This window comes from Theileria equi, assembly GCF_000342415.1.
Source record: "Theileria equi strain WA chromosome 4 map unlocalized gcontig_1105316255039, whole genome shotgun sequence".
Classification (NCBI taxonomy): Eukaryota; Apicomplexa; class Aconoidasida; order Piroplasmida; family Theileriidae; genus Theileria; species Theileria equi.
In genome coordinates, this window is record NW_004668229.1 from 21,579 (window position 1) to 48,573 (window position 26,995).

Consider the following 26,995-nt stretch of genomic DNA (forward strand, 5'->3'; position numbering starts at 1 on the left):
AATCTTGTGATAACTACATGTTCTTCTTTGTTAGGTATTCCACGGAAGATTGATGTTTTTCCATGAGTTTTGAGATGTAGTCCGCAAAGACAAAGAGAATAGTCCAGAACAACTTTATGAATAAAGTGTTCAAATCATTTATGTAGTTGTAATGTTCCTTGTGTTCATTTGGAAACATTGCATTGTTATTTTCATCCTTCTGTAAACTATAATATTCCAGGATAGGGATGCATCCATTCAATCCTCTTGTGGATGTATATCCCATTGATACTGACACTAGGAATGTGATTACTGCGATTGGTTCAAACATTGTTAAAAGGTATATCTTCAATGTCCATGTGCTCCATATTACTAGAAAAGACAAAGTCCATGCAATTACCGGTATCATGAATAATATGATATCTCTTTTGAACAGGAATAATCTGTGAGTTTTTACGTTGCTGGAGGCTTTAATCTCTTCATCAGCTACGCTTGCTATTGATCTTCCAATGATGTCAAATATATTGTCAATGAAAAAGACGATTGCTAATTGTGTGTCGTTAAAGTTCATTCTATATGGTATAAAAACTTGATAAAAGGCACATTTACAGAGATCCGACATGTTGAATATGATAAACCTTGGTAGGAATTTGGGTAGGTGAAGAAAAATCCCATACATCCCTATTAACTTGCGATAGCCTGATCCTTTAGAATCACTGCTCATCGATGTTGTTAAAATTCTAGTCTTATGATAACACACAGTTTGAATGGCTACAACTATTCCAACTATTATTGCGAATATACCATGCGTTGATGCTAGACACAATCTATACTCTTTTGATGATGCTGTTCCAATTAATTTTTGAAGGATTGTCTGGATAAGTGCAAACATAGCTATTCCTCCGTAATATCCAGCATAAAGGCTAGAAAATATGCATGATTGGTAGTACTTTGATACGACATGGGAATCTATCAATTCGGTTAATGCTCAATTTCAACTTACTTGATTGTATTATTATGGCTTCCAGGGCTCCGATTACACCGTAGACTGCGATATAAAGATACTTGGCCGAATTCCCGTATCCAAAGATGGAGATTAGTACATATGTAACATGGCATAAGAAACAAAACCAACCACCTATTACTGCTTTCCTATAGCTTCCCTCAATAAAGAGCAACACTAATATAAATGATGCCAAATTTACCCCAAAAAATATTCCAAAGCAATCACCGATAAAAACTTCCGTTCCAAATGCCTTGGAAGTTAACCATCCTACGGATCCTTGACATGTTACTGAGGCTCCTATTAAGAAAAACAATGCTTTTGTCAAGACAGTGCTGCGCTGGTTAGATTTCTCAATATCACAGATCCTTTGCGCCTCTTTGGTTTTGTCTTCCATGGTGCCAGCGTTCCATTGTTCTATATCTGAAGCTAACATCTTATGCTTTGTATATCTAAATGAGGAATCCTCCTGATGTGTTGGTCCTAGCGTTTGAATTTCCGGATCCACTACCCAACAGCCTCGGTACTCAAACTTGTACGGTGTTTTCTCATCAGTTTCGCCGCATTTGTGATATAGCGGGTGTTTTTTATCATTTTATACCTTGTGTTTTATATTCATTTACGGGATGTGTTGCGCTTTTCTTGAGATTCAAAACTTACACACTAGCTGTGAGACAAGCTACCCTGCTCTCTGCATATACAACACAAGACATTAACATTAGGAAGTGTACGTATATTTATTAAAATTTATATGTAAACGGCTAGTAAGTGTACTTGTTAGGGTTTAAACTATTGGTATACGGGGCGTTTTCTATGATTACATCGCTTATCACCTTTGACCCAGTTATTGGTTCTTGAAGTGTATTTTGCAAGAGTTTTGTCTTGCTTGGATCCCATCTAATGATGATTTTTTCATTGGGTGATAGAACCTCAGTTCCATGACTATACGCTCCTGTTCCCATGAATATACGTAGCGGAGGTTCGGAGTTTCCAGATGCTGAGTGAGTGTATCCGGATTTGTATCCTGTATCCGTTCCATCTTTTTCTGCATTCTTACTCAAATACAAGAGCCTCCAATGATCCTTTGAGGGGGTTGACGGTGGCTCGTTGTTATAGAGATTACAAATTTTGTCCATATCAAATACTTTTTCGTCCACCCTAGAAAAAGTAGCTTTGCAAGCGTACAACCACAGTGTATGTACCTTGTGAATGTGAGAATATGTAGAATTTCTGCTTTTTGCGATATTATCAGTGCAATTTTTCCCCGCTACAATATGTGTTAGGCCGGGATCCGTAATTTTATTCAAGACAATTGAACCAAGTTCTGAAACGACCTCTCTTTGCCTCTGTTCACAATCCGAGTGAAGCACGTTTGAGATACCTTTTGCATTTTTTCTATACCCAGTTAGTAGAACTCTGGTATCCTTGAGGGTTTCACTTTGTAAATTTTCTAATATTGTACCAACATTTGCATTGAATGGGTCATTAAAAAATCTTTTATGTATCTCCAAAAATAGAGTTATCATGTGCCTCAAGTGACGATCATAATCCCTAACCACGTCTTTATCGTCTGTAATTCCCTCCGTGTTCTCTGCATTCCCATCGAAATTTTGGGAAATGTAAAGATTATTAGAAGATTTTGAAGTGTTTTCCATTTGGGGTCCAGGTACATCCGGAGAAAATGCATCCTGAGCAACAAAACCATAGTTGTTGGCAAGTTCCATAGAATAAGATTCAAAGAAATCATAGTGTTCAGCTCTCACAACTTGTCTATGTGGAATATCAGCCCAGACGTCTTTTCTATCATCAAAAGCAAGAACAAAACGTCTATTAAGATCTGGATATAAACGAGCTGCACTTTTAAGCAAATCCTTTTCGTCCACACTATTCCTTGCAACAATACGATCCATAAAAAGGGTCCTATCAGGGTCCAAGATGGATATCACAACATCCGCATATTCCTTTGTCGCGTTTGTGTAAATTGACATCTCATAGTAGAGAGAAAGCACTTGTAAGAATTCGCGAATACAAGGTCGTAACTTCATGTAGTATGTTATGTTTGGAAAATTCGGTAGAGAAAACTTGTACAGTTCAGGATCGCCTAGTTCATCCACAAAATGCGATATGTCAATGTCTAGCATGTCAAGCCTTGACTGAGATGCCGTATGAAGCAATGTATTATCTAGATCCAAAAGTAAAACCAACTTTCCATTTCTAACAGGGCCATTATCAAAGCCAGACAACATTTCAGGATTTATTCCCATGGATCTTGCATATGCCTTCAATCCTAAAGGAAGGAACATTTTTATCCCGTGCAAAGAATGATTCTGCATATACCTCTCTGGAGGTTTTGGCATGAATGACGTCATATACTTAATATCAATGACATTTGAGGGATCAAAATCTCTACCTCTATCCTTATACATACTTCCACCGGGATATTTGTAATGATCTAGCCTATCTTGTTCTGCAGATACATGGTCAGAATAGCCAATTTTTACATCTTGAGGTTTAGAGTGTGGCTCATCAGTACAATCGTCTGAAATTACACTCATTGTTTCCAGATTCTTTTTCTCTGTACCATCTCTAGATTGTAGATTAACCTGAGACAAATTTAAGACGTTTGTATTGTGCATAGGCATCATTGGTGCCTTTGGTATAACCTTTGGATCCATAGGCATTTTGGGGTTCATAAAAAATCTCGGATCCATATACATCCTAGGGTCCATGGGCATCTTAGGGTTTACAAAAAATCTTGGGTCCATAGGAAATCTGCCCGGATCCATAGGTATCTTAGGATTCGAAAAAAACCTAGGGTCCATAGGAAATCTGCCCGGATCCATAGGTATCTTAGGATTCGAAAAAAACCTAGGGTCCATTTGCATTCTTGGATCAAACACTTTAGGATCCGTAGAATCCTTCCTTGCTCCATCTTCAAACTTTCCACCTGAAGTATCGTTACCAGGGACTGCAGGCGGAGCTTCTTTTACCAAAAACATGTTTGGTTGTTTTGGTACAAAATCCCTATTACCAACAAACGGTCCAACCTTTGGATGCATCATAGGCATCGATAAAAATGGGTTTACCAGCATTCCTGGAGGTGGAACTCCTTGCATAGGCATTGGGTTGACCATAGGAAACTTCATTTTAGGGTTTTTAGCCACATTGGGGTCATTCTTACCTTCAGTGTTTTCGTCATTTTTTGGAGGCATGATAAAATTTTGATTCATCATGGGATTAAACATCGGAAAATATGGGATAATTGGCGTTCCCGGAACACCCATAGGTTGTTTTCCCATCAACGGGGGAATTTTGGGCAGCATAGAAATCGGTGGTGGAGCAGATTTCGGGACATGAGAATCAGGCTTACCACCGGTTCCTTGCCATTCTGGCTTGGTGTTAGCAATAGATGCATCTCCGTATGGACCATCTCTATCCGATTTTGTTCGACGAGTCCAGTTCTTGTTGTTATGATGGCGGCTAGATTTGGAGTCCTTGGTCGTTGTTTTTCCAGGAGACACCGAACCAGGCTTCCCAGAGGAACTTGGAGGCCCAGAGTGTCTAGGTTTGCTCATTTATAACAGAGGGTATTAGCATGCCCCGGCGGAAGACATTGCATTCCCTAAGTGTATAGAGCTCGAATCAGCTATAATCAAAATGACTATAGAGGAAATTCGCTTTATGTAAACAAAGTCTTACTTCAAGACTTGAGAGTACAGGAAAGAGCGCTGAAACAAATAGCTTCAGAGTCTCTAGACATACAGGGACTGTGTCCAATATGAAAATATATTACTACTCCACACATATCCCCCTTATATAGCAAGGGATGGATATAAAGAGCACAACGCTAGGATTTAAAGTATTCTAGGCGTTGAGTCAAAATATGTGGACCAGTTAAAATTCCCAAGCACCGGAAGACAGTCTAATATAACCAAAAAGTTGGTAGAAAAAACCTTACCGATGTAATTTGTTTTCAAATACCGTAATTCCAAATATCAGCCACAAAAATAGGTCTGAGCTCCAATAACAAGACCTAGTGTTGCAGTACTACAAGCCCACATTTACAGATGACTTGTAGACTCTGTTGATCCTGAAATAAACTGGATCTAAACGAATTATCTCCAATCAGCAGCAACTCGCCGAGTATTTACAGGGGTTTTAGCACAGCAGACGAAAGGTGCTTAATGACAGAGTTGTGTTATATAACTATATACTAACAGTAAATATATATGGTACTCGCGAATTAGCGTAGCAAACTGTACAGAAATGACAGTATTAAAATATAAGTCTACGCCTAAATCTCTAATGCGAATTCTAAAAAAATGTATGGTAAGGGCTCGATTGGCCAATAATATTAATACAATCAAAATATGAATACCTTTACAATGCAACTACATGTGATAAATAAAAAAAACAAGGTGGCTGACTGCATACTTATGCCACTAGGGCCTCCGAGTATGGGGGCAATAACTCCAGAGCCACGGGAACCTTACAACACTACGAGTTCGGGTAAATACGCACAATTTAGTAAATTCCACTGAATAGAGGATTTGCGTAATGCATTGCTTTCAAGGGTGGGTGTTCTACAGCCTCAAATTGAGTGAACTTTGGTTTCATGTCGTTGCCGCGTATCCTGTATGTCATGTCTACACACAATATACAACGTACCTGATGAAGGCACCTTTGTTTCCCATCTGGTCACAGTAATTTGGAGCGCTAAAAATGGTGATAATCTTTCCATCGTGTTCCACTTCGTAGCCCTCCTGCTTAACTTCATGGGATCGTATGATATAGTCGAGTCTGTTATCCCTTATGAACTTGTGTGTGACATCTGGGCCGAACTCAAAAGCTACACCTCTCTTTGATGGGGATAGCCCGTTGGTAGGCTTAGGGTCGGACCACAGCATGTCAGTCATTAGTCCAGAGTCTGGAGGTTCTCTGAATCTGTCTATCCTTCTTAAATCATCCAATGTTACGTCTTCTGTACCGAAAAGTCCACCGTGTATTATGAGCACTTTATTCTTCAAAATATAGCCCAGTGGTAAGTATCTGAAGCTTTCGCAAAACAAGGTATAAATCTTCGGGTCATACTTGCTCAATATTTCGCCCTTAAAGCCATAACACTTATTGAGTGCTTCAGTTTCATGGTTTCCACGTACAATATGAAACTTGCTGGGGAATAGTACCTTTGCAAGGAATAGCGTTAGAACACATTCTAGAGAAAAGGAACCTCTGTCTATAAAATCACCATTAAACAAATAGCCATTGGAATCACTAGGAAAGCCATTTATGCTGAAAATATTTAGCAAATCGTAAAATTGGCCATGAATATCGCCACAGATTGTAATCTCTTCCGAATCTGAGATTGGCAAATCAACAAGAGAGGGGTAATCTTTCACGGTCTTTATAAGATCGAGGATTAACATGCAAAGATATTTTTTATGAATTTTGTTATCAGGTACCTGAAATATTAGTGTATTTGAGAGGTCAAACTAACCTTTATATATTCTATCACCTGAGAGAAAAACAGATTTTTTTGATTAGCGTCTAAGTTTTCGATTGGTTGATAAACGGGCCCAGTGTAATCTCCGTCAACGGTAATTGTATCCACATTTAATGTTTCATGCAAAGGAGGAGGGACTTCTCTCATGATGGCCTCAGTGAACTTGTGTTCACGAAGGATTTTCTTGCATTCCTTCAGTTTTGAGCGTGCTGTAGGGTCATTACAAAGAGAAAGGACCTTGAGAAAATCCGTTTCTGCATCCTGAAATTTCAGGAGACAGAGATAAGCGCATCCACGGCGATAATAGCCTTTGAAAAACTCCGGCTGGAGTTCTATAGCGATATTGGCATCAGATATTGCAGATCCATAGTTCTCAATCTTTATATTACAGATTGCACGATTTGAATAATATTGGTGTAAATTGGTGTTTCTAAGTTCGGGTGTTATCCAATCTTTATTCGAGCCTTTATCAAAGTTAGAGCCTAAATATGCATCTTCGACAAGTCTTATAGATTCAGAGTAACATTCAATTGCGGTTTTAAAGTTATTGCTGGCGAACAACTTATTCCCTTCCAATTTTTTGACCTCCGCTTTTTCACGGGCCTGGGTTTTGTTGTTTTTACCCATACCAAAGATCTCCACCATTTAGGATAGTATAATTTTGGGTGAGCTATGAAAACAAATCAGTATAAGTGCCTGTATCACATATTAATATAGATTAACGTCGTTATCGTGTGGTGTTTCTACGCGACGTTAGAACTGCTAAAATCCACAACACATTTACCTCTAGAATACATGTTTTATTTAGAAATATACTGGAGTCATTTATGGATGGTTTGTACAATGTGACATGTGCAGATAGATCTCCGGTTCCTTATATATCCGCGTTCCACTCTTTTCGTTCATAATTACCTGTACTCCAGTCCCTTGTTTTTATGTTCCAAAATTTAAATAGACCTGTGGTTCCATTACTAGACTCAGACTTTAGTGTATGTTGTGGCGACTATTGTCGTCGGCAATCATCGGCCTTCCGTTTGGAAAACATAGATGTGTATACCTTGAATATATATCTAGTTAAACTCGTTTATACTGCTGCTTGTACATCTGTGCGTCAATCAGGCATATTTGGTGCTCTGTACGACCTTCTTCCAAAGTTTTACTACTCATTATTTTACACATGGTGCTTTTATGAATTACTTTTATTGGAAATTTTATGTATGAAGCTCCTTTTCTCACTTTCTTCCACACAGAGCACACTTTGTGTGAGTAATTTCTACATACGCAACTGAAAATGACATACATAAGGGACAAAATATCAAAGGCGAATACTTCGTACTTAATGGTTAGCTGGGATTTATTTGACTATTCGTATCTACCACCTACCATTCCAGCCTTGACCGCAAACTTACATGACTCTCTTACAGGATGTTGCCAGAAGAAAGCGATTAGAAGAGACTACAAGTTCTAATTATTCTAGAAGTTTTTCAGAAGAAAATGATGAGGCCGATGCCATTGCCAAGTGGAAGGAAAAGAGATTAGCCAAACTTAAGGTGTGTACGAGTTTGCGGATATTCTTCGCTACATTTGCAAAAATCATGATAATATCTTGCTATTAGGATATATTAAACAAGAGGAGAGAGTATATGGACAAGGGAAACGGTTCCTTAGAGGTATTGACAGATGAGAAGGACGTTATAAATATCGCCAATTCCAACCCAAGAGTGGTTCGTGTTCAAAATTTATACTTTACACACTTTAGGTTTGTCACTTTTATCAGGAGGGATTTCAGCGCTGTAAAATAATCGACAATATTTTGACAGCCCTTGCTAGACAGTTTCTGGACACCAAATTTGTAAAGTTTGTTATCAGTTATCATGTAAAGAAGATTATTTATCAATTTTGTTCTTAAAGCCTTCAATTTTGCGTAATCTCAACTTTATGTATAGGATCTTGGCGTCAAAGGCTCCATTTTTCACCGAAAAACTCCATATAAAAATCCTGCCTACACTAGTCTCTATGATAGATGGCAAGATTTCTCATGTATATATAGGATTCCAAGAGTTTAACGGTAATGTTACTAGCGATTAACAATATATGGGCTACAGGTGATGATATAAACTTGAATGCTGTCAGAAATATGTTATTCAAACACAAAGTTCTCACTTATGAGGTTAACATCGTGCAATATAGTCATTAATCATATATAGTGCTGTACTATCGATGAAAGTTGTAATGATAATGAACATGTTTCTTCTGACCCCGACGTTTAGCGTACCATCAGACCTTTTAGCGTGAATATTATTAAATTTGTCAAAATACTTTATTTTTGTATAATAGTATGAATATGCCCTTTTGTCTTGTATAGGCAAGCCGGGTGTACGATGGGTGCCTTGAAGCGCATCGATGAAGGCGTTTTTTTTGAAATTTTTAATCGCATATCTAAAAATAGAAATCGCGTTTCCTTGAAGAGGGCACTTAGTGAGCTAAAGACATTTTTTAATTCCCCTAAAAATCCACACCTCAAGCTTATAGATGATTTTAAGGCAAAATCCTCGCAAAACGATACTTCTGACAATAAAAATGCAATGACTAGACCATCTGATGCTGGTACGTATACCAATACGCCCATTCAACACACATTAGCAGGTTCGTTAAGTGAGGACTTCATGGATGAGTTTTACGCTCGCGGAGTTGATAGAAGACACGGCTTAAGATCACAGGTCCTAATGGTAGGAGGTCCAAAATGCATTCGCGGAAACCCTAGGGGTTCCATGGATCCTCCGCTATTTTTTCCGTACATTACGTTTGAACAGTTCTTCGGAATAGCAAAGGTAACCTCTATATTTATCCATAGGAAAATTCTTAGGATATCGAATGTGCATATATCGAGAAACTTGTGCCTCATGCATCCAATAACAGAGTGACCCGAACTTACACTACGGGTGAATTTGTAAAATATCAGACAAATCTTAACAAGAACATTACAAAAATGCTCCAGTCCAGCTTGAAATAACACTTGCGATTTATTTTGAGTAAATTTCGAGAAACTTGTCCCTAATATTACCATCGAAAAACACGATACGATGTGGCAATAACTTTGTATTATCAGCTGTAGTATTGTTTATAACATGTATGTTTGACCTACATATAGACTGTCCGTTGAAAATTATAGCCCTTGTCCTAAGTTTGCTAACAGACATTGTCGGAAGCAGAATAGTGTTCAGGAGGAGCCTCCCTGTACCGCATTGAAAGCAGACAATTCTCTTCTTTTCCGACTTCTGTAGGCTGTTGTTTTTCTTCAAGTAAACTATACCTTATCCGATATAAGTTGTATTATTACAGGAGTTGCCATTGTCCATTCATTATCTTTGAACACAGAGAGTTTCACACCTTCCTTACCCTCATACAAGAGTTTTTCATCTTCAGATATAGATGCTGTACGCACACTGTGAAATTAAAAATAGACCTACATTCTAGGGTTACCGCAACCTTTTCTTCAGGTTCATTGGTGTTTGCGTCCGCATCCTCAGGATTTCCAGTGAAAAAGGGCGTGTTCACGGCGTTGCTTCCAAATGTCTGAGAGGGTTTGAAAAACCCATCACCAGGATTCATTTGTGCCAATTTTGCAATAGGACATGTAAAGTCTTTTGTGTCACTGTACAAATTCAGAATACTATTTTCAACTTTGCCCTAAAAACGCATGAAATAGTAAAAACAAGAATACCTCTTTGTCTCCACTTTTGGTAACATCTTCAGGTTTTAGGCGCCTATAAAGTATTGTTACATTAAACTATAAAGTACTTTGTATCATCCTCTTCTGAGTCATCTCTTTTTCGTTTTAGCGTTTGTTCATCCTTGGCTTGATCATCATTTTCGGAATTACCGTCTTTAGCTGACTCAATCTCTGTTTCAGATTGGCAAGGATTATCCTTTGCTTCTTCATCTGTTTTTAAAGGGGAATCTTCCTTGGTATTCTCCTTTTCCGGAACCTCTGAAGTTTGCGACGGTCCATCTTCGGGCTTCAACATTCTGTAAAGTCAAACTCTTGAAATATGAAAGTGCTTTGTTTCTATAGAGGTAGATGTATTCTACTACATTAAATGGAAGATTGACTTGGAGGTATACTAGTGGGCGGGATTGTCATCATTCCATACACACTTTGGATAAAGTATGCAATAGAGCTTTTTCTAGATGGAATTCACTATGAACCAAACAAAACTCCAGCAAACTCTAGTATGTATCGGCAGTGTACTCAACGACGCCTCGAAATGTTAAAATATCAAGTCTAACGCGGTACTGTCTCTACAACTCTTCAGAGCCGTTATCCATATCATTTTCCCAGACAATATGTATTATAATTTAATATATACTAGCACAAAATGGAGTCCAAAACCCATGGCATATATACAAGAGCGTTCCACTGGGCAAAAGTATCCTATAACTCGTGCAATACCTAAAAATTCCAGTACTAGTACGCAAATTGTTGGTAAGGGGCCAAAATAGGCTCTAGACACGCAACTGGGTGGTGCTGGTAACTCTTTTGGCCAATATGTTAAATGGAGGTCAAAAATGTTGCAACTGTAGAGTTTTCAAGTTAACTCACATCCAAAGCAAAAGTACATGGTAACCCGGATGGAATCTTTGGAAATGTGAGCCAAGTGGCAATTACAGACCGAACGGATTAGGGACGTTGACAGATCATTTCGCGGGAAAACGCAACTATTTTCGAGTGTGTACCGGGCGAAGAAGAAACAGAGAGCATAGCACAGTCGTATGTGCAGACTGAGCCGAGTATTCGATGGCTCCTATAGATGGGGGAACCGAGGTGGGGATGGCCGGTGTATTATGGCCAACGATGGGCCGCTACTATATAATTTACGTAGAGTTGTAGTTTAAAAGGATTTGTGTGGATGTTTTAATCCAAACAGTAACAAAGTTTCTTTTTTAAGTGGGGATTTCAAGGTTTATAGTGGATGAATCCATCGGTCCACTAATACAGTAAAAACGCTCCTTTTTAACTAGTCTATTTTTTAATAAAACTTCAATATGGGTATATCTCGTGATAGTCGTCATAAGCGCCGTAAGACCGGTGGTCGTTTCCCAATTCATAAGAAAAAAAGAAAGTATGAGATGGGTAGACCCGCGGCCAACACCAAATTAGGCTCTCGTTTGGTACGCAAAGTGCGCTGCAGAGGCGGAAACCTAAAATTCAGAGCTCTGCGTCTGGATTCTGGAAACTTTTCATGGGCTACACAGAGTAAGTGTTACTTGAAAATAGGCATGATGCAAAACTCAATTCTGACGTGTTTAACATGTAGATGCTCATAGCTGGAATTACCGACTGACGCCTTATTTTTATACATTTATTTATAACAAATTTTACAGACGTGGCTCGCAAGACCAGGATTATAGATGTTGTATACAATGCCAGCAGCAACGAACTTGTCCGTACCAAGACAATTGTTAAAAACGCCATCATTGCCATTGATGCCACTCCATTCAAGCTTTGGTTTAAGAATCACTATGGCTTCGACTTGGGTACGTTGTACTTTATCCGTTTCATGACCTTTACAGCCAAGCCATCTGATGAAACTCCAGAGGAATCGGGAAAGAAGTCTGCTGGACCTGTTCACAGGTCTCTATTGGAACAATTCTCTTCCGGTCGTCTCCTAGCTTGCGTTAGCTCCAGGCCCGGTCAATCTGGCCGTTGCGACGGTTATATTCTTGAGGGAGAAGAGTTGGCTTTCTATCGTAGACGTATGGATAAGAAGAAGCGCGCATAAAGTTTTTAACTGCTTATTTATTCTTTAGTTTACTGTCTTTTGGGTCAATACAAATTTGTATCTGTGCCCTCTGTTTGTTTAGACCTATAGTCTTTTGTCACGCCTATTGTGTACTGTTTATTTGCATAGTTATCATCATTCATCCATACTGACCATTCTGCTCACATCAGTTGAGACATTAACGGGTTACTACTATGAATGAGGCTATGGATAATTGGAAGATAGTATAAAGGAGACTAGGGAAACTAGTGTAGTATACTGAGTGCAAATGGAGGATGACTAATGAGGGTGTCACTATAGACATTAGTTATTATCCTGGAAGTGCTGGAGGTCAAGTCAAACAAGATGAGAATGGGTACTTCTACAATAGTGATGATGGAAGAGTTCTTCTAACGGATGATTGGTATCCTGACCCAGAGGGAACTTACAGGAAGTTTACTCATACTCCAAAAGGCGGATGTGGCGTTAAAGAAATTAAGAAGGGAGGAGTGCCTGCAAGTGATAAACCTGGAGATGGTAGTTCAAGTTCTAATAAGATCAAGGAACTGCTCGAGGAAGCCTATGGAGGATCTGGAGGTTCTTTGTTGAGTTACCTTGGACAAACACTTGGAGGTACTGTAGTAACAGGGACTCTCGGTTTTGGGGGCCACAAGATCCTTGCCGTGTTATGGCCCTTGTTGAATCGTCATGATCCTTCTACTTCATCTTAATAGCTTCTCAATAATGACTAATGGATACCCTCCCCATGGATATAATGCAGTATGTTCTCCCTACCCTTGGTAGGTGGTAGAGACTCTCCCCTCTAGACTACTCTCTTCTCAGTAGACAGGACTAGGGAGTCTTCAACATTAACTCTTGGTTTACAACGTTCCTCGTTTTCTTATAAAGGTACATGTTTTGAGAGTACTTCCATCACTTGCTTGTTCTTGTTCCTATGTACACTACTGATTCATAAGTCTTCTAGTGAGCCACTTTATCTATTCTATAACCAAAATTTTGGATGCAGATAACAGGGGTCACTGTATCGCCTCTGTTACAGAAGTGTCTGGTATTTCCACTGCGTACAAACATTAAAGCCAGGTTACCATGTATTTTGGATATATTTTGGTCGTGTATAACTTTGGAAATATGCTGCCTCCTGTTGATATGGTTTGTTGTTTTAACTTGTTATGGCAATAGCCATGCAAATGTACTCTTATTCAACCTCAACATTTTATGAAAATTTTAATCACGTACTGATAACTAATATTTTAGATAGATAGTGGTGCTGGTATGTTGTTCGGGTCAAGCATGTCGGCTTGAAGCGCGAATTTTTGATACATCAGCTTGATTGGTTCATCGATAAATGCGAATCCATTATATATGGTGAGGTTAAGTTCCATTTCTTCCAGTTCAGGAGAGAATCCCTTAACGGTGATATGTTCATACTGTACATCTGCGTTATCTTGGGGTTGTATGTGGTCGACCCACTTTATTGGTACACAAGATATTGATTCAATGGATGGCTCTTCACCCTTGGATGCTACAAGTCCAAGTGCAGTATATCCTTCTGGTGCGTTGACCTTCCAAATTACCAAATCTGGAACCTTGCCATTTTGCCAAATCTTTGTAAAGGATACAGGGGACTTTAACAAAATAGCAAGAGTCTTTGAGGAAACGGATGATTTGTTCCTTTCAGCAATCTTGAGAATAGTTGTGGCAACACCGCCTTTATTTGTTTTCTTTTCAGTAAAGTGATGAGCCAAAATTGCAACATGTACTCCTAGGTAATGAGTTAATTTCTTTGGTGTCCATACAGAGAACTGAGGACATTTTGCAACAGGTTTTACATCATTGTGTTCAATGAGTGATATTTGTATCCACTGAATGCATGACTGTATTGTTAAATCGTCAATTTCATCAAAAGAGTATTCGAGATCTTGCAGAGATATCATACCATCACAGTCAACGTCCAGGTTCTGGAATAGAGCTTTGATATCATTTGGTTTTGCAACTGGTTTGTGTATATTGGAATTTATAATGGCATTAAGTTGTACCCCGGTCAGTTTATCACTTTTTAGTGCAGCAAGCAATCCATGCGGTCCACCCTTTTCAGCAATAATACACTGAAGTTTTAGATTTAAGAGTCTGATTGTGAGATCATCAACAAGCTGGCTTCTAAATATCCTAGAAATGTTAGGAGCAGATGCAAGAGCAACCTTTATATTTTGGATAACCAGTCTCATTTCACGAAGCTGTTGGAAATAGGTAAGACGATCAGCACCACTAACATGCTTAAAGCATCTCTCCAGCAGACTTATCTGGCCACGTGTAAATTGCACCTCAGAATTAAAGAACTTCAAGCAGGCGTTTACAACTCTTGGCTGCAAGCCAACAAGTGCGGTCATCTTCATTTCCTTGGTTGGAGCAAAATCGGCAGAGTAATCAAATGGCTGGAATCTTGCAGCGAGATGCCTTAAACTTATTCTTGCATGAATATTATCATGTTTGTGTAGCCATGCTCTTACAGCTTCAGCTTCAGCAAGGGTTAGAATGATAAACTTCCTTGCATTATTTACACTGTAAAGGTTCATCATACACGAAATGAGATCAGAGTGTCCAATTAAACTGCTCCTTTTCACTTCCTTATACTCAGCAAGTTTAGAAGCAATGCATTTGGATATGAGGTTACCATCATCAGACATTTCTGGATCAATTGCCTTGACTATTCTCAACGCAGTATCTAATGAGACCTGCGAACCACCCTTTGTAGCTTCCAGACCAGGTCTATTGTCTAATACCTCGAATCCTAAACCAACTTGTTGCACAATATTGTATGGAATTTCACAAGTATTCCTCTGTACTTGTTCATTGGGTGGAGTAGAGGGAGATGTATCTTGTGAAGGCAAAATATCCAAAACAACAATGACATTTTTCAGCCTACGATAAGAATGAGTGGACCACTTAATCTTATAAAAGTTGGGACTGATAAGTATATATTCGGGAAATGGCATCATCGTTTTTGTGGCATCTTTACGATACAGATAAAAGTCCTTACATGGTAGGAAGCCAATTTGGGATGGATCAACTGCCATTTGATTCAAACTCCAATAAACAATGTCCTCTTCACTCCTGCTGTATGAATGAGGTACTGGAGCCTCTTCCTCTGTTGCATGCTCTTCCTCCTTTGTTTGTTCTCTCATTTGGGTAGCTTCTTCCTCCTCTTGCAAAACTTCAATTTCTTGCTCATGCTCAGCCTCTAAGTCGAAGGCATTATCTTCCAAATTTTCTTCCATCTCTAGATAGTCCATGGATATTGGATTTCCATTTACATCTGGACATGTAGTACCATCGTCACTTTCTATATCAGAATCGGTGGTTTGGAATATATCAATGAGTTCCGCATACTTTTTAGAGTTTCCTCCTAAAACTGGAGAGTTCATGAATTCTGGTGTCATTCCAAACTCTCCAGCCTGTACAGGTTGCACTGCTGGCATAGCCTTTTGTCGCATGACTCTAGGCTCATTCCCGTGGATATCTTTAAGAGATATTGATGCATGAGATGCCTCAAGGAGCACGCTCAACTTATCATCTGTTATATTGAAAGCCTTTACAAATGTACGTATGCGGTCAGTAACTGTTGGTTTAGGAGCAAAAGTATTAGGTATAGAGAAATCCTTATACTCCCTAAACAACTGAACATAACGTCTAAGTTGCACACTCCCACCTGAAATATTCAAATGCTCTTCAATCAAAGTTTGGAATCCTTCCTTTCTAACGACATTTTGCAGACACTGCTCAAGTAAAATTCTGGACAATTTGATTTCACTTTGTATACCACGTGCTATAAGCCATCTAGCACACAATTTGCACGCTACACTTGAAGATAGCCCAAATTGCGCATCATGTTCATCAAGACCTTCTGGTACATCCGCTGATACTAATGCCATAACTTCTCTAGGAACAATCATGTGAAGTGTCTGACCCTTTCCTATTCCTCTCATACGCCATGCTCCCTGAGAATAATCTCTGAATGTCATATCAATACCAATGGTTATAAATGCCATAGCATGTGCCGCTTGCTTTATATCTTGACCAGTAGAGTGAATTTGATCGTAGAAGGAAAATCTACGTTCTGGAGGCAAACCACAGTGTGTCAACAATGTACTTCTCCAACGATCCCTAAGTAGAATCATTTGTCTGTCTTGATCATCTAGATATACGACACCATCAACATGTTCCAACCCTCTAGAAAGCAGTTCCTTGGCCACTTGAAGGTTACTAAAGTTAGTTATTAATGCTCCCGTATCAATGAGTGCCAATGGCTTAAGTGGACTCTTTGCAACCGCGTCCAAAACAGTTTCGCTATTCCATCCTTTTGGAAGTATCATTGGTCCCTTCATGATTCTATCATCCGTAAGTATTGTCAAAATTTTACCGTCAGTTCCGGGTGAATAATGACACCCACCCATTTCAACCGGAAGCAAGTCGGATGGTGTACCCGAGAACCCAAGTCTTATTGGGAAGAGAATGGAACTTCCAAGTTCCTGGGCAGTGGCTGTAAGTTGCATTTCTGTATGTTCCATAGCTGCAGGGAAGAGTACATTGCACAGGTAATATTCTATTGCGAGACCTTCATTCTTAAGAATGTCATACAAAATTGCCATCTGGTCGTCATCATAAACATTTATAGCATCCAGAGTCCAAACATCTGATTCCCTATCAACATTTTCTGTGTGTGTACGAACAGAATCATTTGGATCGTACAAATAATGATAGTGTCTTGTCGTCCTTTTGGAAACTCTTAGTTTGGCACCTGCTGAAAGTACCCAGCGGTTGAATAACTTGTAGCTCTGTCTATCTTCAGCGCGTCCAGGTTCTTCATAGAACCTCTGGGCTAGATGACGCATTGCCAGGACGAAATCAGATACCCTAAGCCCTTGGTATTTATACGCAAGTATTGTAAATCCAATGAGAACATCTGGATGAGAAAATTCAGAATCTCTAACTGGAGCACCTTTACCAATGAAAGGAACTGCCAGCATTTTGCGAGTTTGAGGAGCATTTGGATTAGTAGCCATGGATTCTTCAATTTGTTTTAGACTCAAAACACCATAATTCACCTGATTCACACGAGATGTACAATGCGGAAATATGGATGACAACCAATCTCTTGCGAAGTTAAGTACCCGCACATTTTGCAATACCGGGCTAGATTTGCCATCAAGGAAAAAGTCCATACATTGTTGGAATGTTTCAGTGATTAAGTTATTCTTGCGAAGGAAAAGATATATCCATTCTGCTAACAGAGGCTTGAGTTCCCCTTCATACCATGGAATACTCAATAGTACAAGATGAGGGAAATCTGACATATAGCAACTCTTTACACCATCATCAATACACTTTCTAATTTTCTCCAAGAGAGTTTCTTCTCCTTTATCTATCTGCTCACTGGTGTTGGATAGCATAACGCGTAATATATGCCATGGTAACAACCAACGAATGTTAAATTCTGTACCAGGAAGGTGCGTCAAAGGCTTCTTTTCACCTATAGGCCAATGAAGTTCACTCTTTAGAGGATGTAACAACAGATCAATTTCGTCCATGAGTAGTATAGCATTGGAGAATAGTTCTAGAATTCTCAGGCAAATATCTAATTCTAATTGAATATTCCTCTGATCTGTATCTGTGCTGTGAACTGTTTCTTTAGAAGCAGTTTCAGGCTGCTTGCTAGTACCTTGTTTGATCAATTTAGTAGCTCCAGATGCAGTCATATTCCAAACCTTTACCAATTTTTGTTGCAATTGATTGACACGGGACAAAGCGTCGTTTTTAAGTTCCCCAGATTCTAATTTATGGAATGAACAAATAACCTTGAGGAATAGAGATTTTATGCTCGTGGGAGTTGCAATTACAATCGAACCCATTTGCTTTGCTTGTAGAAGTTTCAAATACAGTTCAGGTGTGGCCTTATCAAATCTACTAAATTTAAAGGTATAAACGCTCTTGTGTATTACTGCAGAAAATGTTTCACGAAGGGTGGCCCTGGTAAACTCCAAAAGTGAATAAGGACATACTTGTACAAACAGACGATTTCCATCTGCCAGCAAAAGAGATAAAAGTGGACCAACTACCGTTGTTTTACCTTCTCCCATAATCATTTGATGACAACGACTTGTCCCACTATTGGCTGAATCCACAAAATTTTCAACAAGTTCAACCTGTCTCTTGTACAATATAATGTTGCTTGAAAATTCAAACAAAAGTAGCCTTGGATCAAATAGAGCCGTAGAGCCATTTAATTTCATATAGTGTCTAGCAACATAGAGTTTTTCTGACAAACTCCTTGTAGATGTTGCGATTTCTGCCTTTATTGCTACTAGGGATTCTTGATCCAGGGTACCCTTAGATAGTCTCTTCAATGCTTGTAAAACAATCAACAATTGCGATATACAACGAGCGACCATAATACGTCTATTAACTGCCAGCATTACAGCTGCCACCAGACTCAATATTTCATGTGGTCTATCCACGAATGGATTTAGAAGTTGCAAGCTTTTTTCTCCTTCTGTAGATACAAGACAGTCAACCAAGCGGTCCAAACCGATTAGAAATTCAAGTCCCCCAAGTTTTCCAAATATGAATCCCCAGGCTGCAAATCCATCATTTGTAGTATTTCTTCCCGTTGCAGATATAGAATTTGCCTCCTGAAGTGCTGATCGTATACCAGATTCTACAAATTGACCGTCGGATCTGAAGAGGTCCATCAGACGCTCTCTTAGGCTTTGAAGTCTCCTGAAGCCTTCAGCTAGGATTTCCGTGTCACCGTTATTTACAAATGAATCAATTTCTTGTTCTGTGAAACCAAGAGAACTTGTAGATCTTTGTGCTTCTTCTTTCAAGTAATGATCAAATTCCGTTTCTAATCTATTCATAAATCTTTTAGCTGAGTCATATTTCATTATCCAGTGACCCTTTAGGTCAATTGGAAATGCGCGGGTTGTTGAAATAGGAACGACTGGTTCCATCTTCTCCGTAGGATGTACACTTTTGCATAGCTGACTACCCATTTCTTCTATGAATTCCCTAGAAATCTCAACGTCACCTACTTTACACGGTCCAATTTCCCATGATCCCCTTCCACAATTTACCTGATACCTAGGGAATAACCAAGGAACAACCGATTTACCAACTTGGATGGAAGGATCAACGCGAAGTGCATAGTCCAGTCTTTGCGATGACTTTCCAGAAGCGTTCCATTCAAAACGCTTCCTGTCCTGCAGACTTGTTACAGTTTTTTGTATTTCAGATAAAAACTTGTGTATTGGTTGCTGCACTCGCGAAAACATGGCAGCGAACTGTTTCTTCTTCATTACATCATCTGGACATCTTGGCATAGATGATCCCAACTTTGGTTCTGCACTTAACAGTTTCATTGTAGAAAGCATGACATTCTTGGTATTTGGGTCTCTACTGCAAATAAACCTGGTTAGCAGGGCACCCCAACCATGGGAATTCTCGTTTGGAAAAGTAGCAATTGGGAATACACCTGTAAGAAGCTCGTAAACCAAGATAAAATCACCCTGAGTAACTCCACGCTGCAAGAGCTTATCAATATATTGCAGGGCATTGGCACCTGTTAGCTGTTCTTCTGGTCTCTTGAATTTAAGGGAAGTAAAGTTAGTAGCAGCATCAAGAATTAAGTTCTTTTCTACAACACTTTTATCTATAACTTCATCGTAATTGCTAACTGAAGGTTTTAACGGAATCGAGAATTCAATCTTGCTACCCATTGTACACGTCCTTGTATTTTCACCAAACTTCACCGCACACAATATTGCAAACCTATTTTGAAGTATAGGGAAACTAGAGAAACGTGGTTGACAGAGTTGCAAAAGTTCTCTTTCATCTTCTACTGACAGCTTACAACCAGCAGATACATATCTAATGTTTGTTATATAGGCCAGCAGCTCCTGATGCAATATCCAGTTAATAAATGACGTTTTTTCCGTACTAACTGTCTTGGCCCTGCTTAACATGGATTTGAAATTGCTAAGATTCTTTTGTATCTTCGCCAACCTACTATGTTTAATCTTTATACCATCTGCAACGTGAAGTCCTTGCCTATTTGCAGCTAATAGTAGGTGGAGTCTGCATGCATACGCATCTGGATGTCTGTCTCTGGTAGAGTCTATTTTAGCAAGGATATCCCAGAAGACCTTTTCTTCAGTACCAAGATTATCATCATCAAACAAAGCACCTTTACTTAGTTTACAGACCTGTTCGTACTGTCTATCCAAGAACCGATTCAGCAGCAGGAATAGGCCTGCAGCAGATGTAGGTACGAATAAGAAACTACGAGATGAATGAACTTTGTAGAGATAATGTCTGCTTCCACTATCTATTGCCTGTAACCATTCACTGTTGCTTCCATCATACAACAACTCCGGCCATGCAACACCTTGCAACATATTCAGGATGTTTTGTGTCACTACACAAGAACTTGGCGCTTTTGGAAATACACACATCGGCTTCCTTACGGTAGAAACAAGAATGTATAGTTCACCATCATCATCTGTCAACAACAAACTATTTTCCAAACCTCTGATTAATGCTGCTGTGAGAGGACTATGCCAAATATTGCCATAGTTAAGATAAAGCCCATTGTGCTCCTCACACATGTATCTTAGTGCATTGCTTGATGTATAACTAGATTTAAATGTAAGACCAAGCTTTGCAAATTCAATCAAATCTATGTTTTCTTTGCTCTCAAGTGACCATGGAAGAATATGTGAGAGATCATCAAGACGCAAAAGTGTTTCTGTAAAAGATTTAAGAAGTTCATCCTTAGGATCCTGAAGGTTTACAAGCTGTTGGATCTTGTCATCTTCTTGGTGAACTCTCCTAATACTAGCTTTCGCTTCAGAATGTTGGAATAGTGTATTATCAGGCGGACCTTGTGGTAGAAGCTCGATCCACAAATGGGTTTTTGCATACTTTTCTGATGTTCCAGTTTTCGGATAACCCACAATATCAGATGTCTTTATATTCTGCCAGAAGCTGTACTCCTCTAACAATACCTCTGGAATTAAACCACGAAGACATTCAGGTTGCACAAATTGTTCCTTTTGAATGTTACCATCTGATCCATATTGTTGCGATTTTATGGATCTTATAATTAACAATGTAGTTTGGTGCGGTGCTGTTGGCTGAATTGGCGTACCAGCCACGAGTGAGGGTTTCTTGTCTTGTATACTCTGCATTGTGACATGTCTGGAAAGGGAATTTGAAAAACTCAAGCTTACGTCAGAACAATAACAAAGTGACCTATGCCACGTACGGCCTATTTCTATAACATCAAATACATAAATACAGGGTGGATTCTTTGTAACAAAAATCTCCTTTGTAATTATCCTTTTGGATCCCGGAGTTTCACTCGACTTATCAGTTATATTTGCAGCTTCAAGCGTGCTCTTTACCGCACTTTTACTTTTGGAACTAATTTTTGATATCGTTGCAGCAGCGTCAGTTATTACATTGTGTATATTGGATATAGTTTCCGTAGCATTCTTTGCAAATTTCACCAATCCATCTTGTTCATGTGGAACATACGTATTTGTGAAGTCTTGCATACTGGAATGCTCACAAGCATCAAAATTGGCTACTGGTACATCCACAGATACGCCACAAGAAGACTGTTGACACTGTGCAAATAGACGTGCATAGGGAATATGGACCTCATTTTCTACGTTTTCAAATGGATCATTTGTCCGTGTAACCTCAAGATCCTGAAGTTTGTCCTTATAGAGATATAAAGTCCATTTTGGCATGTACTGCGATACCCACGGATCCAAAACTGTGGCAAGCCACTCCAGACCCTTTGGTGCATCTCCATTTCTATATGTGGATTTTTGCGGTAACATGTATTCTCTGTCATCCTTCTCCCAGCGAACTAAATCATAATTACGCCCAGTCAAGCGCAGCCAATGCCTATTTTTATGTAGCTGTACGGTCGCACTTTGTATTGTTGCCTTGTTTGTAATTTTACCCATAATATCGACAAAATGAGGGAATTGGTTGACCCAATGCCCAAGGAGTTGTAACCTATTCTTTTTTAGTGAAAATTCTGCTGTCTGAAAGTTGATTTCAATATCGCAGTGTTGCATCACCTTGAGTTTTAACCACCCTTCATAAGCTTCAATAGGTGATACTCCATGTTCTGCTTGCTTCTTCCTCTTCATTTTTCTGTATACCCTTTTACCCAGGGCTTTAGATTTATCAAATGTCTTTTTGGTTTGTCCCACAACCATACTCTTAGTCTGCTTAATCAATCCCTTGTGTTCTGCCTTAGACTGAGGTTTAGCCTCATCATCAGATCCCGGTGCTATTCCTGTGTTTACTTGGGCATCAAATCCCCAATTAGCCTGTTCTTGACCCTCTAGTTCATCATCAACATAGAAACTTTCCAAGAGAACATCCTCTAGATCGGACTCATCAACCTGCTGTTGCATTACTGGATTTGCCATCAATTGCCTCTGAGCCATTGAACTCCTAGTAAATCTTCCCGAGGCTATAGGTGTTTGCAACTCCTCCCAGAAATCGTTTACATCATCCTCAATGGTATCTAACTTGTCTGCATTCGCCAACTGGCTAACTCGTTTAACCAGTATTTCAAGCATACCACTACACTCCTTTCTTCCTTGCAATCTAAAATGCTTCAACAAGTTCGATCTAACACTCTGCATTATACCAAAGAGCTCCATCTCTGGCATGCACAATGGTTCATCCATATCTAATTCGTCCTCTAGCTGACCATCGGCACTGGCAACTTCGAGTGGTTGTTCCACAGAAAATTGGTGGTGTACAAAGACAAAGAATATAGCAGATGCTAGGTACAAGCAGGTTTTGGAATATTCCTGTGAATTATCATCCTTAACTGAATCCATAATATATCTGTAAACGAGTGCTACATGTGCCATGGATGTGGCAGCTGCATTATGTTCATTGTCCTTTTCAGCCTTTATAGCACGTTTGCTCAACAACTTTGCAGCTTCTAGAAGCAAAACACGCATCTTGCGTTCAAACCCTTCCAGATCCTTACACATTTCTTCACTTTGCAACAACAATCCATTAACTGCACTTTTCCATCCTGTTTTTGAAACCCTTTTCCCATCTATTGCTATGGTAGATTGACATTTCTTGCATATAGGATCTTCTATTGGCTCAAAAATATGCTCAGAATGTACATATCGGTAATGTTTAATAGCTTGGAGTACGTAATCGCAAACATGAACAGCAAGGCGGACAGAGAATAATAATACCTTCGAGGAATCCCCAGTATAAATGTTATGATCACGTTCTAGAGCCAAGTCAAGCATCTGTTCTATAGATGATAATACACAACTTCCAGAGTGGTAAATTTCATTGAACAAGAGTCCAAGGGGAGTTGAGAGACACTCACGAGACTGAACAGGGGCTGTTTGAGGTTTTATTCCTCCCAAAGTTGCACTCTGCCAAGTCCCAGGTTCAAAAATCGATGCTATAATCACCTTTTGTAATTCTGGAGAAGAAACCGCGTGCAAATTAGCTTCGTCTGAAAAGAATTGTGTCACAAGAGGAATTCTGACATAGGAAGCAGTGAGATATTGCAAGAGAAGCTCAGAGTCTCTTCTGCCAATTTTCCCACCATAATCAGGAAACTGAGATAGATGAAGTACATCCGTTTCATTCTCAATCTCACAATCAGCAGCCAGATTGTGAGGATCTGCAGCGCTGTTTGGAGATTTCGGCTGTGATCCTCCAAACCATCTAAACATTCTTTTGTAATATGTAACATTAGTATCATCAAAGTTCTTAACTTTCCCAATCCCGGCAACCTTAAGTTGTTTTCCAAAGGCTTTAACAGAGACTGAATGCTTGTAACCAGTTATAGAAGATAGAGACCACTTGAGAGTAGCATCCTCTAGTGAATACCTGGAAGGAGATCCTATAGAGCCAGACCACCCAATAGCTTTGGCAATCAATACCACATCTCTTATATAGCCAAACTCTGGAAATATTGCGCAAAATTCAGAATTTTCTCCGACGTAATATTTTCTAATGTCCTCAATATTCCTATTAAATCCAAGCTGCAGAGATATAAGGTGAACCAGAAGTTCATCACCGGGACCGATTTCCATCCCATGTTCCCAGGAAAATACCGTATGATTTGCATCTACTATGTTTTGTATCGACTTGAAATAATCTAAAACTTGATTCCTAGCGATAACAGCCAAAGGATTCGTCAAACTGTAATACGAGCTTTCAGTTGAAAAGTTACCCAAGCTAAATCCAAATGCAGTAACAGGACCTTCTGCCTTACCAGAATATAGCATAGATACTGGGCTAGGTGTGTCCACTGCTATCTTTCTCAACACTGCATCAGTGATGGCCGCAATTACAGCAAGCATAACTGCCTTTTCACCCTCCAAACCTCTAGTTCTTAACAAGGAACATGAAATTGCAGCTACATTTTTTGCTAGCATTTGCAGCAATCTCAGTAGATCAATCTGCGTTTCTCTTTCAATTTCTCCATTCGCCCAGAAGCATACCATAGGTTCTGGATGAGTGCAAGGTATTTCACTAGCATCCTGAGCAGGTTCTTGAGCACCATCATCTACAGAATCAACAGGCATGACGGTTTCATCTGGAACAATTTCCTTCGGAATGGGAAGTGGTAATGGTATAAGTTCTAGAAGCACATGTTTAATCAACTGAAAACGCCAAGCATATGTATATAACATTGCATCCCTCTGGTTAGATAGCACGGCGCATACTTCAACACATTTTCTTAGAACCTTACACACATCACTAAATGATGTTATCGGAATATCAATGCTAGTAAGTTCAACTGGCAGCAACAGCTGTGATTTTACGGATCCTTTTGCAAGCTCATTTACATTTGGACCGTCTAATCTGAACTTTCCAAAGTTGTCAAATTCCAAATTTAGCTTATATGGTACATCCGGAGAACACAATCTCTTATCCATTGTACACGACCCTTTTCCCATTCCCAAGGAATGTGGAGGCATTACACCTTGTAATTTGCAATAAATTTTTCCAACAACAAGAGAAACCAGGTTGTAAAGATCTGCACGGCGTTGTAATGGAGCACTTGGATCATATGTTAGACGATCTCGTTCCTGACCTAGAGATCCAGCAACTTTTGCAACACTTGGAAATGCACTATTTATTGAACCTACAATTTGTGACATTTCAGAGGCTGCAGTGATAGAGAGCGAATCTTCAGTATCAAAATCTATCAAAGTTTCCTTTTGGGTTTCTTGTAGCAATTCCTCTGCAGCCATTATACTTAACCTCTTGCAAGCAAGTTCTATGAATAGAGAAGCACTTCTGTGATTGATATGCACCATTCCATCTTTAGGAGATAACCCATCGAGTTGTTGTCCAATAAGAAGACATAAACTCAGTTGAAAAATGATAGAAACAGTGCGCACGTCCGATTCTGAGTTGCCATCTTGCCTCATAATTAGTTCGATAAAAACCAAGAGAGCTTGCAGGATTGTTCCAGGCTTATAGACATTTAGTGGGGAATCCATCCATATTCCACCTAGGTTGTTACTTAGCTCTATTGCTAGCGTCCTAGTACTATCTGGCCTCACTTGTTTAGACTCGTGAGTTTCATGAAGCTGAGTGAACGCTTCAATCAATAACTTTTTAGTAGAATCATCAGTTTCCATTATGGGTTGGGTAGATTTAGTAGGTTGTTCGACATCTATATGCCAATTTAGTAATACAGACTTTGAGTTGAGAAAGGGAAGAAGAACAGAATACAGAATTTCATAATTATGGATGCTTGGAGCATACATTAAGCGATATAAGATGAACCAAAATGAACTGTGCAACAAACGTTCCGATTTAACACCTTTTAGAACTAGAGTGGCATCCCTCTGTAAAGTTCCTAATTTTACGTATTTATCCATTCTGAAGCTATGATATTTGAGACCTAATCCTCCAGTGTTTATTACCGCAAAGGAATAATTGGAGGATGCTGGAGACTTGTATATAGCATAGGAAAGCCACTCTATAGGTGTGTCCTCGCTTAATATTACTCCGCCTGGAATGAATATCCATTCATCATCTTGTAGATCTCTTATGCGATTTATCATGCTAAATATGAAGCCATATATCAGAGAATAGTTCCCGCTGGCAGCAGAAGACAACGCATCTTGTAGGTGTTGCCAAAGAATCGAATCTGTAGTACTAATAACCTCTTTAGCCTTCAACAGACTTTTGTAAGCATCCGGTGAGATCAAAGAACCACTTTTTTCCAGAGTCTTATTTAAGATACGGATAATAAAATTAGCTGCATTGTTTAAATTGCTTGAGGGAGACAAAAGGGATACTGGAATTATGGAACCCAAGTTGAACGAAAAGAAATCATTACAACATTGTTCCATAAAACTTTGGTCTTTCCAAATCCAGGACATTTCCACTATATTTCAAATTCCTGATTTATAAGCACATTATATATCAGAAAATCTGTAGTAACTTTACACATTTATCGAGTAAAGGATGTTTGAACAAAATATCATCATTTCAAACTGGGTGACTTAAAAAGTCTATTTTAAAACCTATTTTACATTACTATAAGTGGATTTACACTTAAAACTATAGCGATAGTATATTAAAGCACTGAGTGTAATCTTACAATTGAGATATCATAAGTCTATCATCACAAGTACGCAC

General features: G+C 39.1%; 9 protein-coding genes across 9 annotated transcripts, besides 1 other annotated feature; 4 read left to right on the top strand and 5 right to left on the bottom strand.

The window, feature by feature from the left end:
* Window positions 1-13: 13 nt before the first annotated feature.
* On the bottom strand, window positions 14-1,418 carry BEWA_051380 (conserved hypothetical protein; the record flags this gene model as incomplete). Its single annotated transcript, XM_004832481.1, has 2 exons — window positions 14-948; window positions 983-1,418. The coding sequence occupies 2 exons, from the start codon at window positions 1,416-1,418 to the stop codon at window positions 14-16; spliced, it is 1,371 nt and encodes a 456-aa protein (XP_004832538.1).
* Window positions 1,419-1,714: 296 nt separating this feature from the next.
* Window positions 1,715-1,735: a sequence feature (AT_rich).
* Window positions 1,736-1,743: 8 nt separating this feature from the next.
* Window positions 1,744-4,557, bottom strand: BEWA_051390 (conserved hypothetical protein; the record flags this gene model as incomplete). The annotated part of the gene is made up of 1 exon (XM_004832482.1): window positions 1,744-4,557. One exon carries the CDS (start codon window positions 4,555-4,557, stop codon window positions 1,744-1,746), a length of 2,814 nt encoding a protein of 937 aa, XP_004832539.1.
* Window positions 4,558-5,506: 949 nt separating this feature from the next.
* BEWA_051400 (serine/threonine protein phosphatase PP5, putative) lies at window positions 5,507-7,130 on the bottom strand (the record flags this gene model as incomplete). Its single annotated transcript, XM_004832483.1, has 3 exons — window positions 5,507-5,615; window positions 5,651-6,444; window positions 6,480-7,130. The coding sequence occupies 3 exons, from the start codon at window positions 7,128-7,130 to the stop codon at window positions 5,507-5,509; spliced, it is 1,554 nt and encodes a 517-aa protein (XP_004832540.1).
* A 513-nt stretch (window positions 7,131-7,643) lies between these two features.
* On the top strand, window positions 7,644-8,805 carry BEWA_051410 (conserved hypothetical protein). Its single transcript, XM_004832484.1, has 7 exons — window positions 7,644-7,827; window positions 7,910-8,035; window positions 8,102-8,209; window positions 8,245-8,342; window positions 8,432-8,553; window positions 8,591-8,655; window positions 8,693-8,805. The coding sequence occupies exons 1-7, from the start codon at window positions 7,777-7,779 to the stop codon at window positions 8,753-8,755; spliced, it is 633 nt and encodes a 210-aa protein (XP_004832541.1). The 5' UTR covers window positions 7,644-7,776; the 3' UTR covers window positions 8,756-8,805.
* A 61-nt stretch (window positions 8,806-8,866) lies between these two features.
* BEWA_051420 (conserved hypothetical protein) lies at window positions 8,867-9,498 on the top strand (the record flags this gene model as incomplete). The annotated part of the gene is made up of 3 exons (XM_004832485.1): window positions 8,867-9,092; window positions 9,132-9,316; window positions 9,352-9,498. 3 exons carry the CDS (start codon window positions 8,867-8,869, stop codon window positions 9,496-9,498), a joined length of 558 nt encoding a protein of 185 aa, XP_004832542.1.
* Window positions 9,443-10,583, bottom strand: BEWA_051430 (conserved hypothetical protein). The gene is made up of 6 exons (XM_004832486.1): window positions 10,287-10,583; window positions 10,210-10,252; window positions 9,956-10,175; window positions 9,799-9,920; window positions 9,631-9,763; window positions 9,443-9,594 (listed from the first exon to the last, which is right to left on the bottom strand). The coding sequence occupies exons 1-6, from the start codon at window positions 10,511-10,513 to the stop codon at window positions 9,509-9,511; spliced, it is 831 nt and encodes a 276-aa protein (XP_004832543.1). The 5' UTR covers window positions 10,514-10,583; the 3' UTR covers window positions 9,443-9,508.
* Window positions 10,584-11,342: 759 nt separating this feature from the next.
* Window positions 11,343-12,283, top strand: BEWA_051440 (40S ribosomal protein S8, putative). The gene is made up of 3 exons (XM_004832487.1): window positions 11,343-11,742; window positions 11,871-12,023; window positions 12,060-12,283. The coding sequence occupies exons 1-3, from the start codon at window positions 11,532-11,534 to the stop codon at window positions 12,266-12,268; spliced, it is 573 nt and encodes a 190-aa protein (XP_004832544.1). The 5' UTR covers window positions 11,343-11,531; the 3' UTR covers window positions 12,269-12,283.
* Window positions 12,284-12,543: 260 nt separating this feature from the next.
* BEWA_051450 (hypothetical protein) lies at window positions 12,544-12,978 on the top strand (the record flags this gene model as incomplete). The annotated part of the gene is made up of 1 exon (XM_004832488.1): window positions 12,544-12,978. The coding sequence occupies one exon, from the start codon at window positions 12,544-12,546 to the stop codon at window positions 12,976-12,978; it is 435 nt and encodes a 144-aa protein (XP_004832545.1).
* Window positions 12,979-13,518: 540 nt separating this feature from the next.
* Window positions 13,519-26,736, bottom strand: BEWA_051460 (conserved hypothetical protein; the record flags this gene model as incomplete). The annotated part of the gene is made up of 1 exon (XM_004832489.1): window positions 13,519-26,736. The coding sequence occupies one exon, from the start codon at window positions 26,734-26,736 to the stop codon at window positions 13,519-13,521; it is 13,218 nt and encodes a 4,405-aa protein (XP_004832546.1).
* Window positions 26,737-26,995: the final 259 nt, after the last annotated feature.

Coding starts and splice junctions, on each gene's coding strand:
- BEWA_051410 (XM_004832484.1), top strand. CDS start 7,777: ATGACATACATAAGGGACAAAATATCAAAGGCGAATACTTCGTACTTA. Junction 8,343..8,431: donor CTGGACACCAAATTTGTAAA/GTTTGTTATCAG, acceptor CTTTATGTATAG/GATCTTGGCGTCAAAGGCTC. Junction 8,656..8,692: donor ACAAAGTTCTCACTTATGAG/GTTAACATCGTG, acceptor AATCATATATAG/TGCTGTACTATCGATGAAAG.
- BEWA_051430 (XM_004832486.1), bottom strand. CDS start 10,513: ATGTTGAAGCCCGAAGATGGACCGTCGCAAACTTCAGAGGTTCCGGAA. Junction 10,253..10,286: donor TCAGAAGAGGATGATACAAA/GTACTTTATAGT, acceptor AATACTTTATAG/GCGCCTAAAACCTGAAGATG. Junction 9,764..9,798: donor TACAACTTATATCGGATAAG/GTATAGTTTACT, acceptor AACAGCCTACAG/AAGTCGGAAAAGAAGAGAAT.
- BEWA_051440 (XM_004832487.1), top strand. CDS start 11,532: ATGGGTATATCTCGTGATAGTCGTCATAAGCGCCGTAAGACCGGTGGT. Junction 11,743..11,870: donor CTTTTCATGGGCTACACAGA/GTAAGTGTTACT, acceptor CAAATTTTACAG/ACGTGGCTCGCAAGACCAGG. Junction 12,024..12,059: donor TCACTATGGCTTCGACTTGG/GTACGTTGTACT, acceptor TGACCTTTACAG/CCAAGCCATCTGATGAAACT.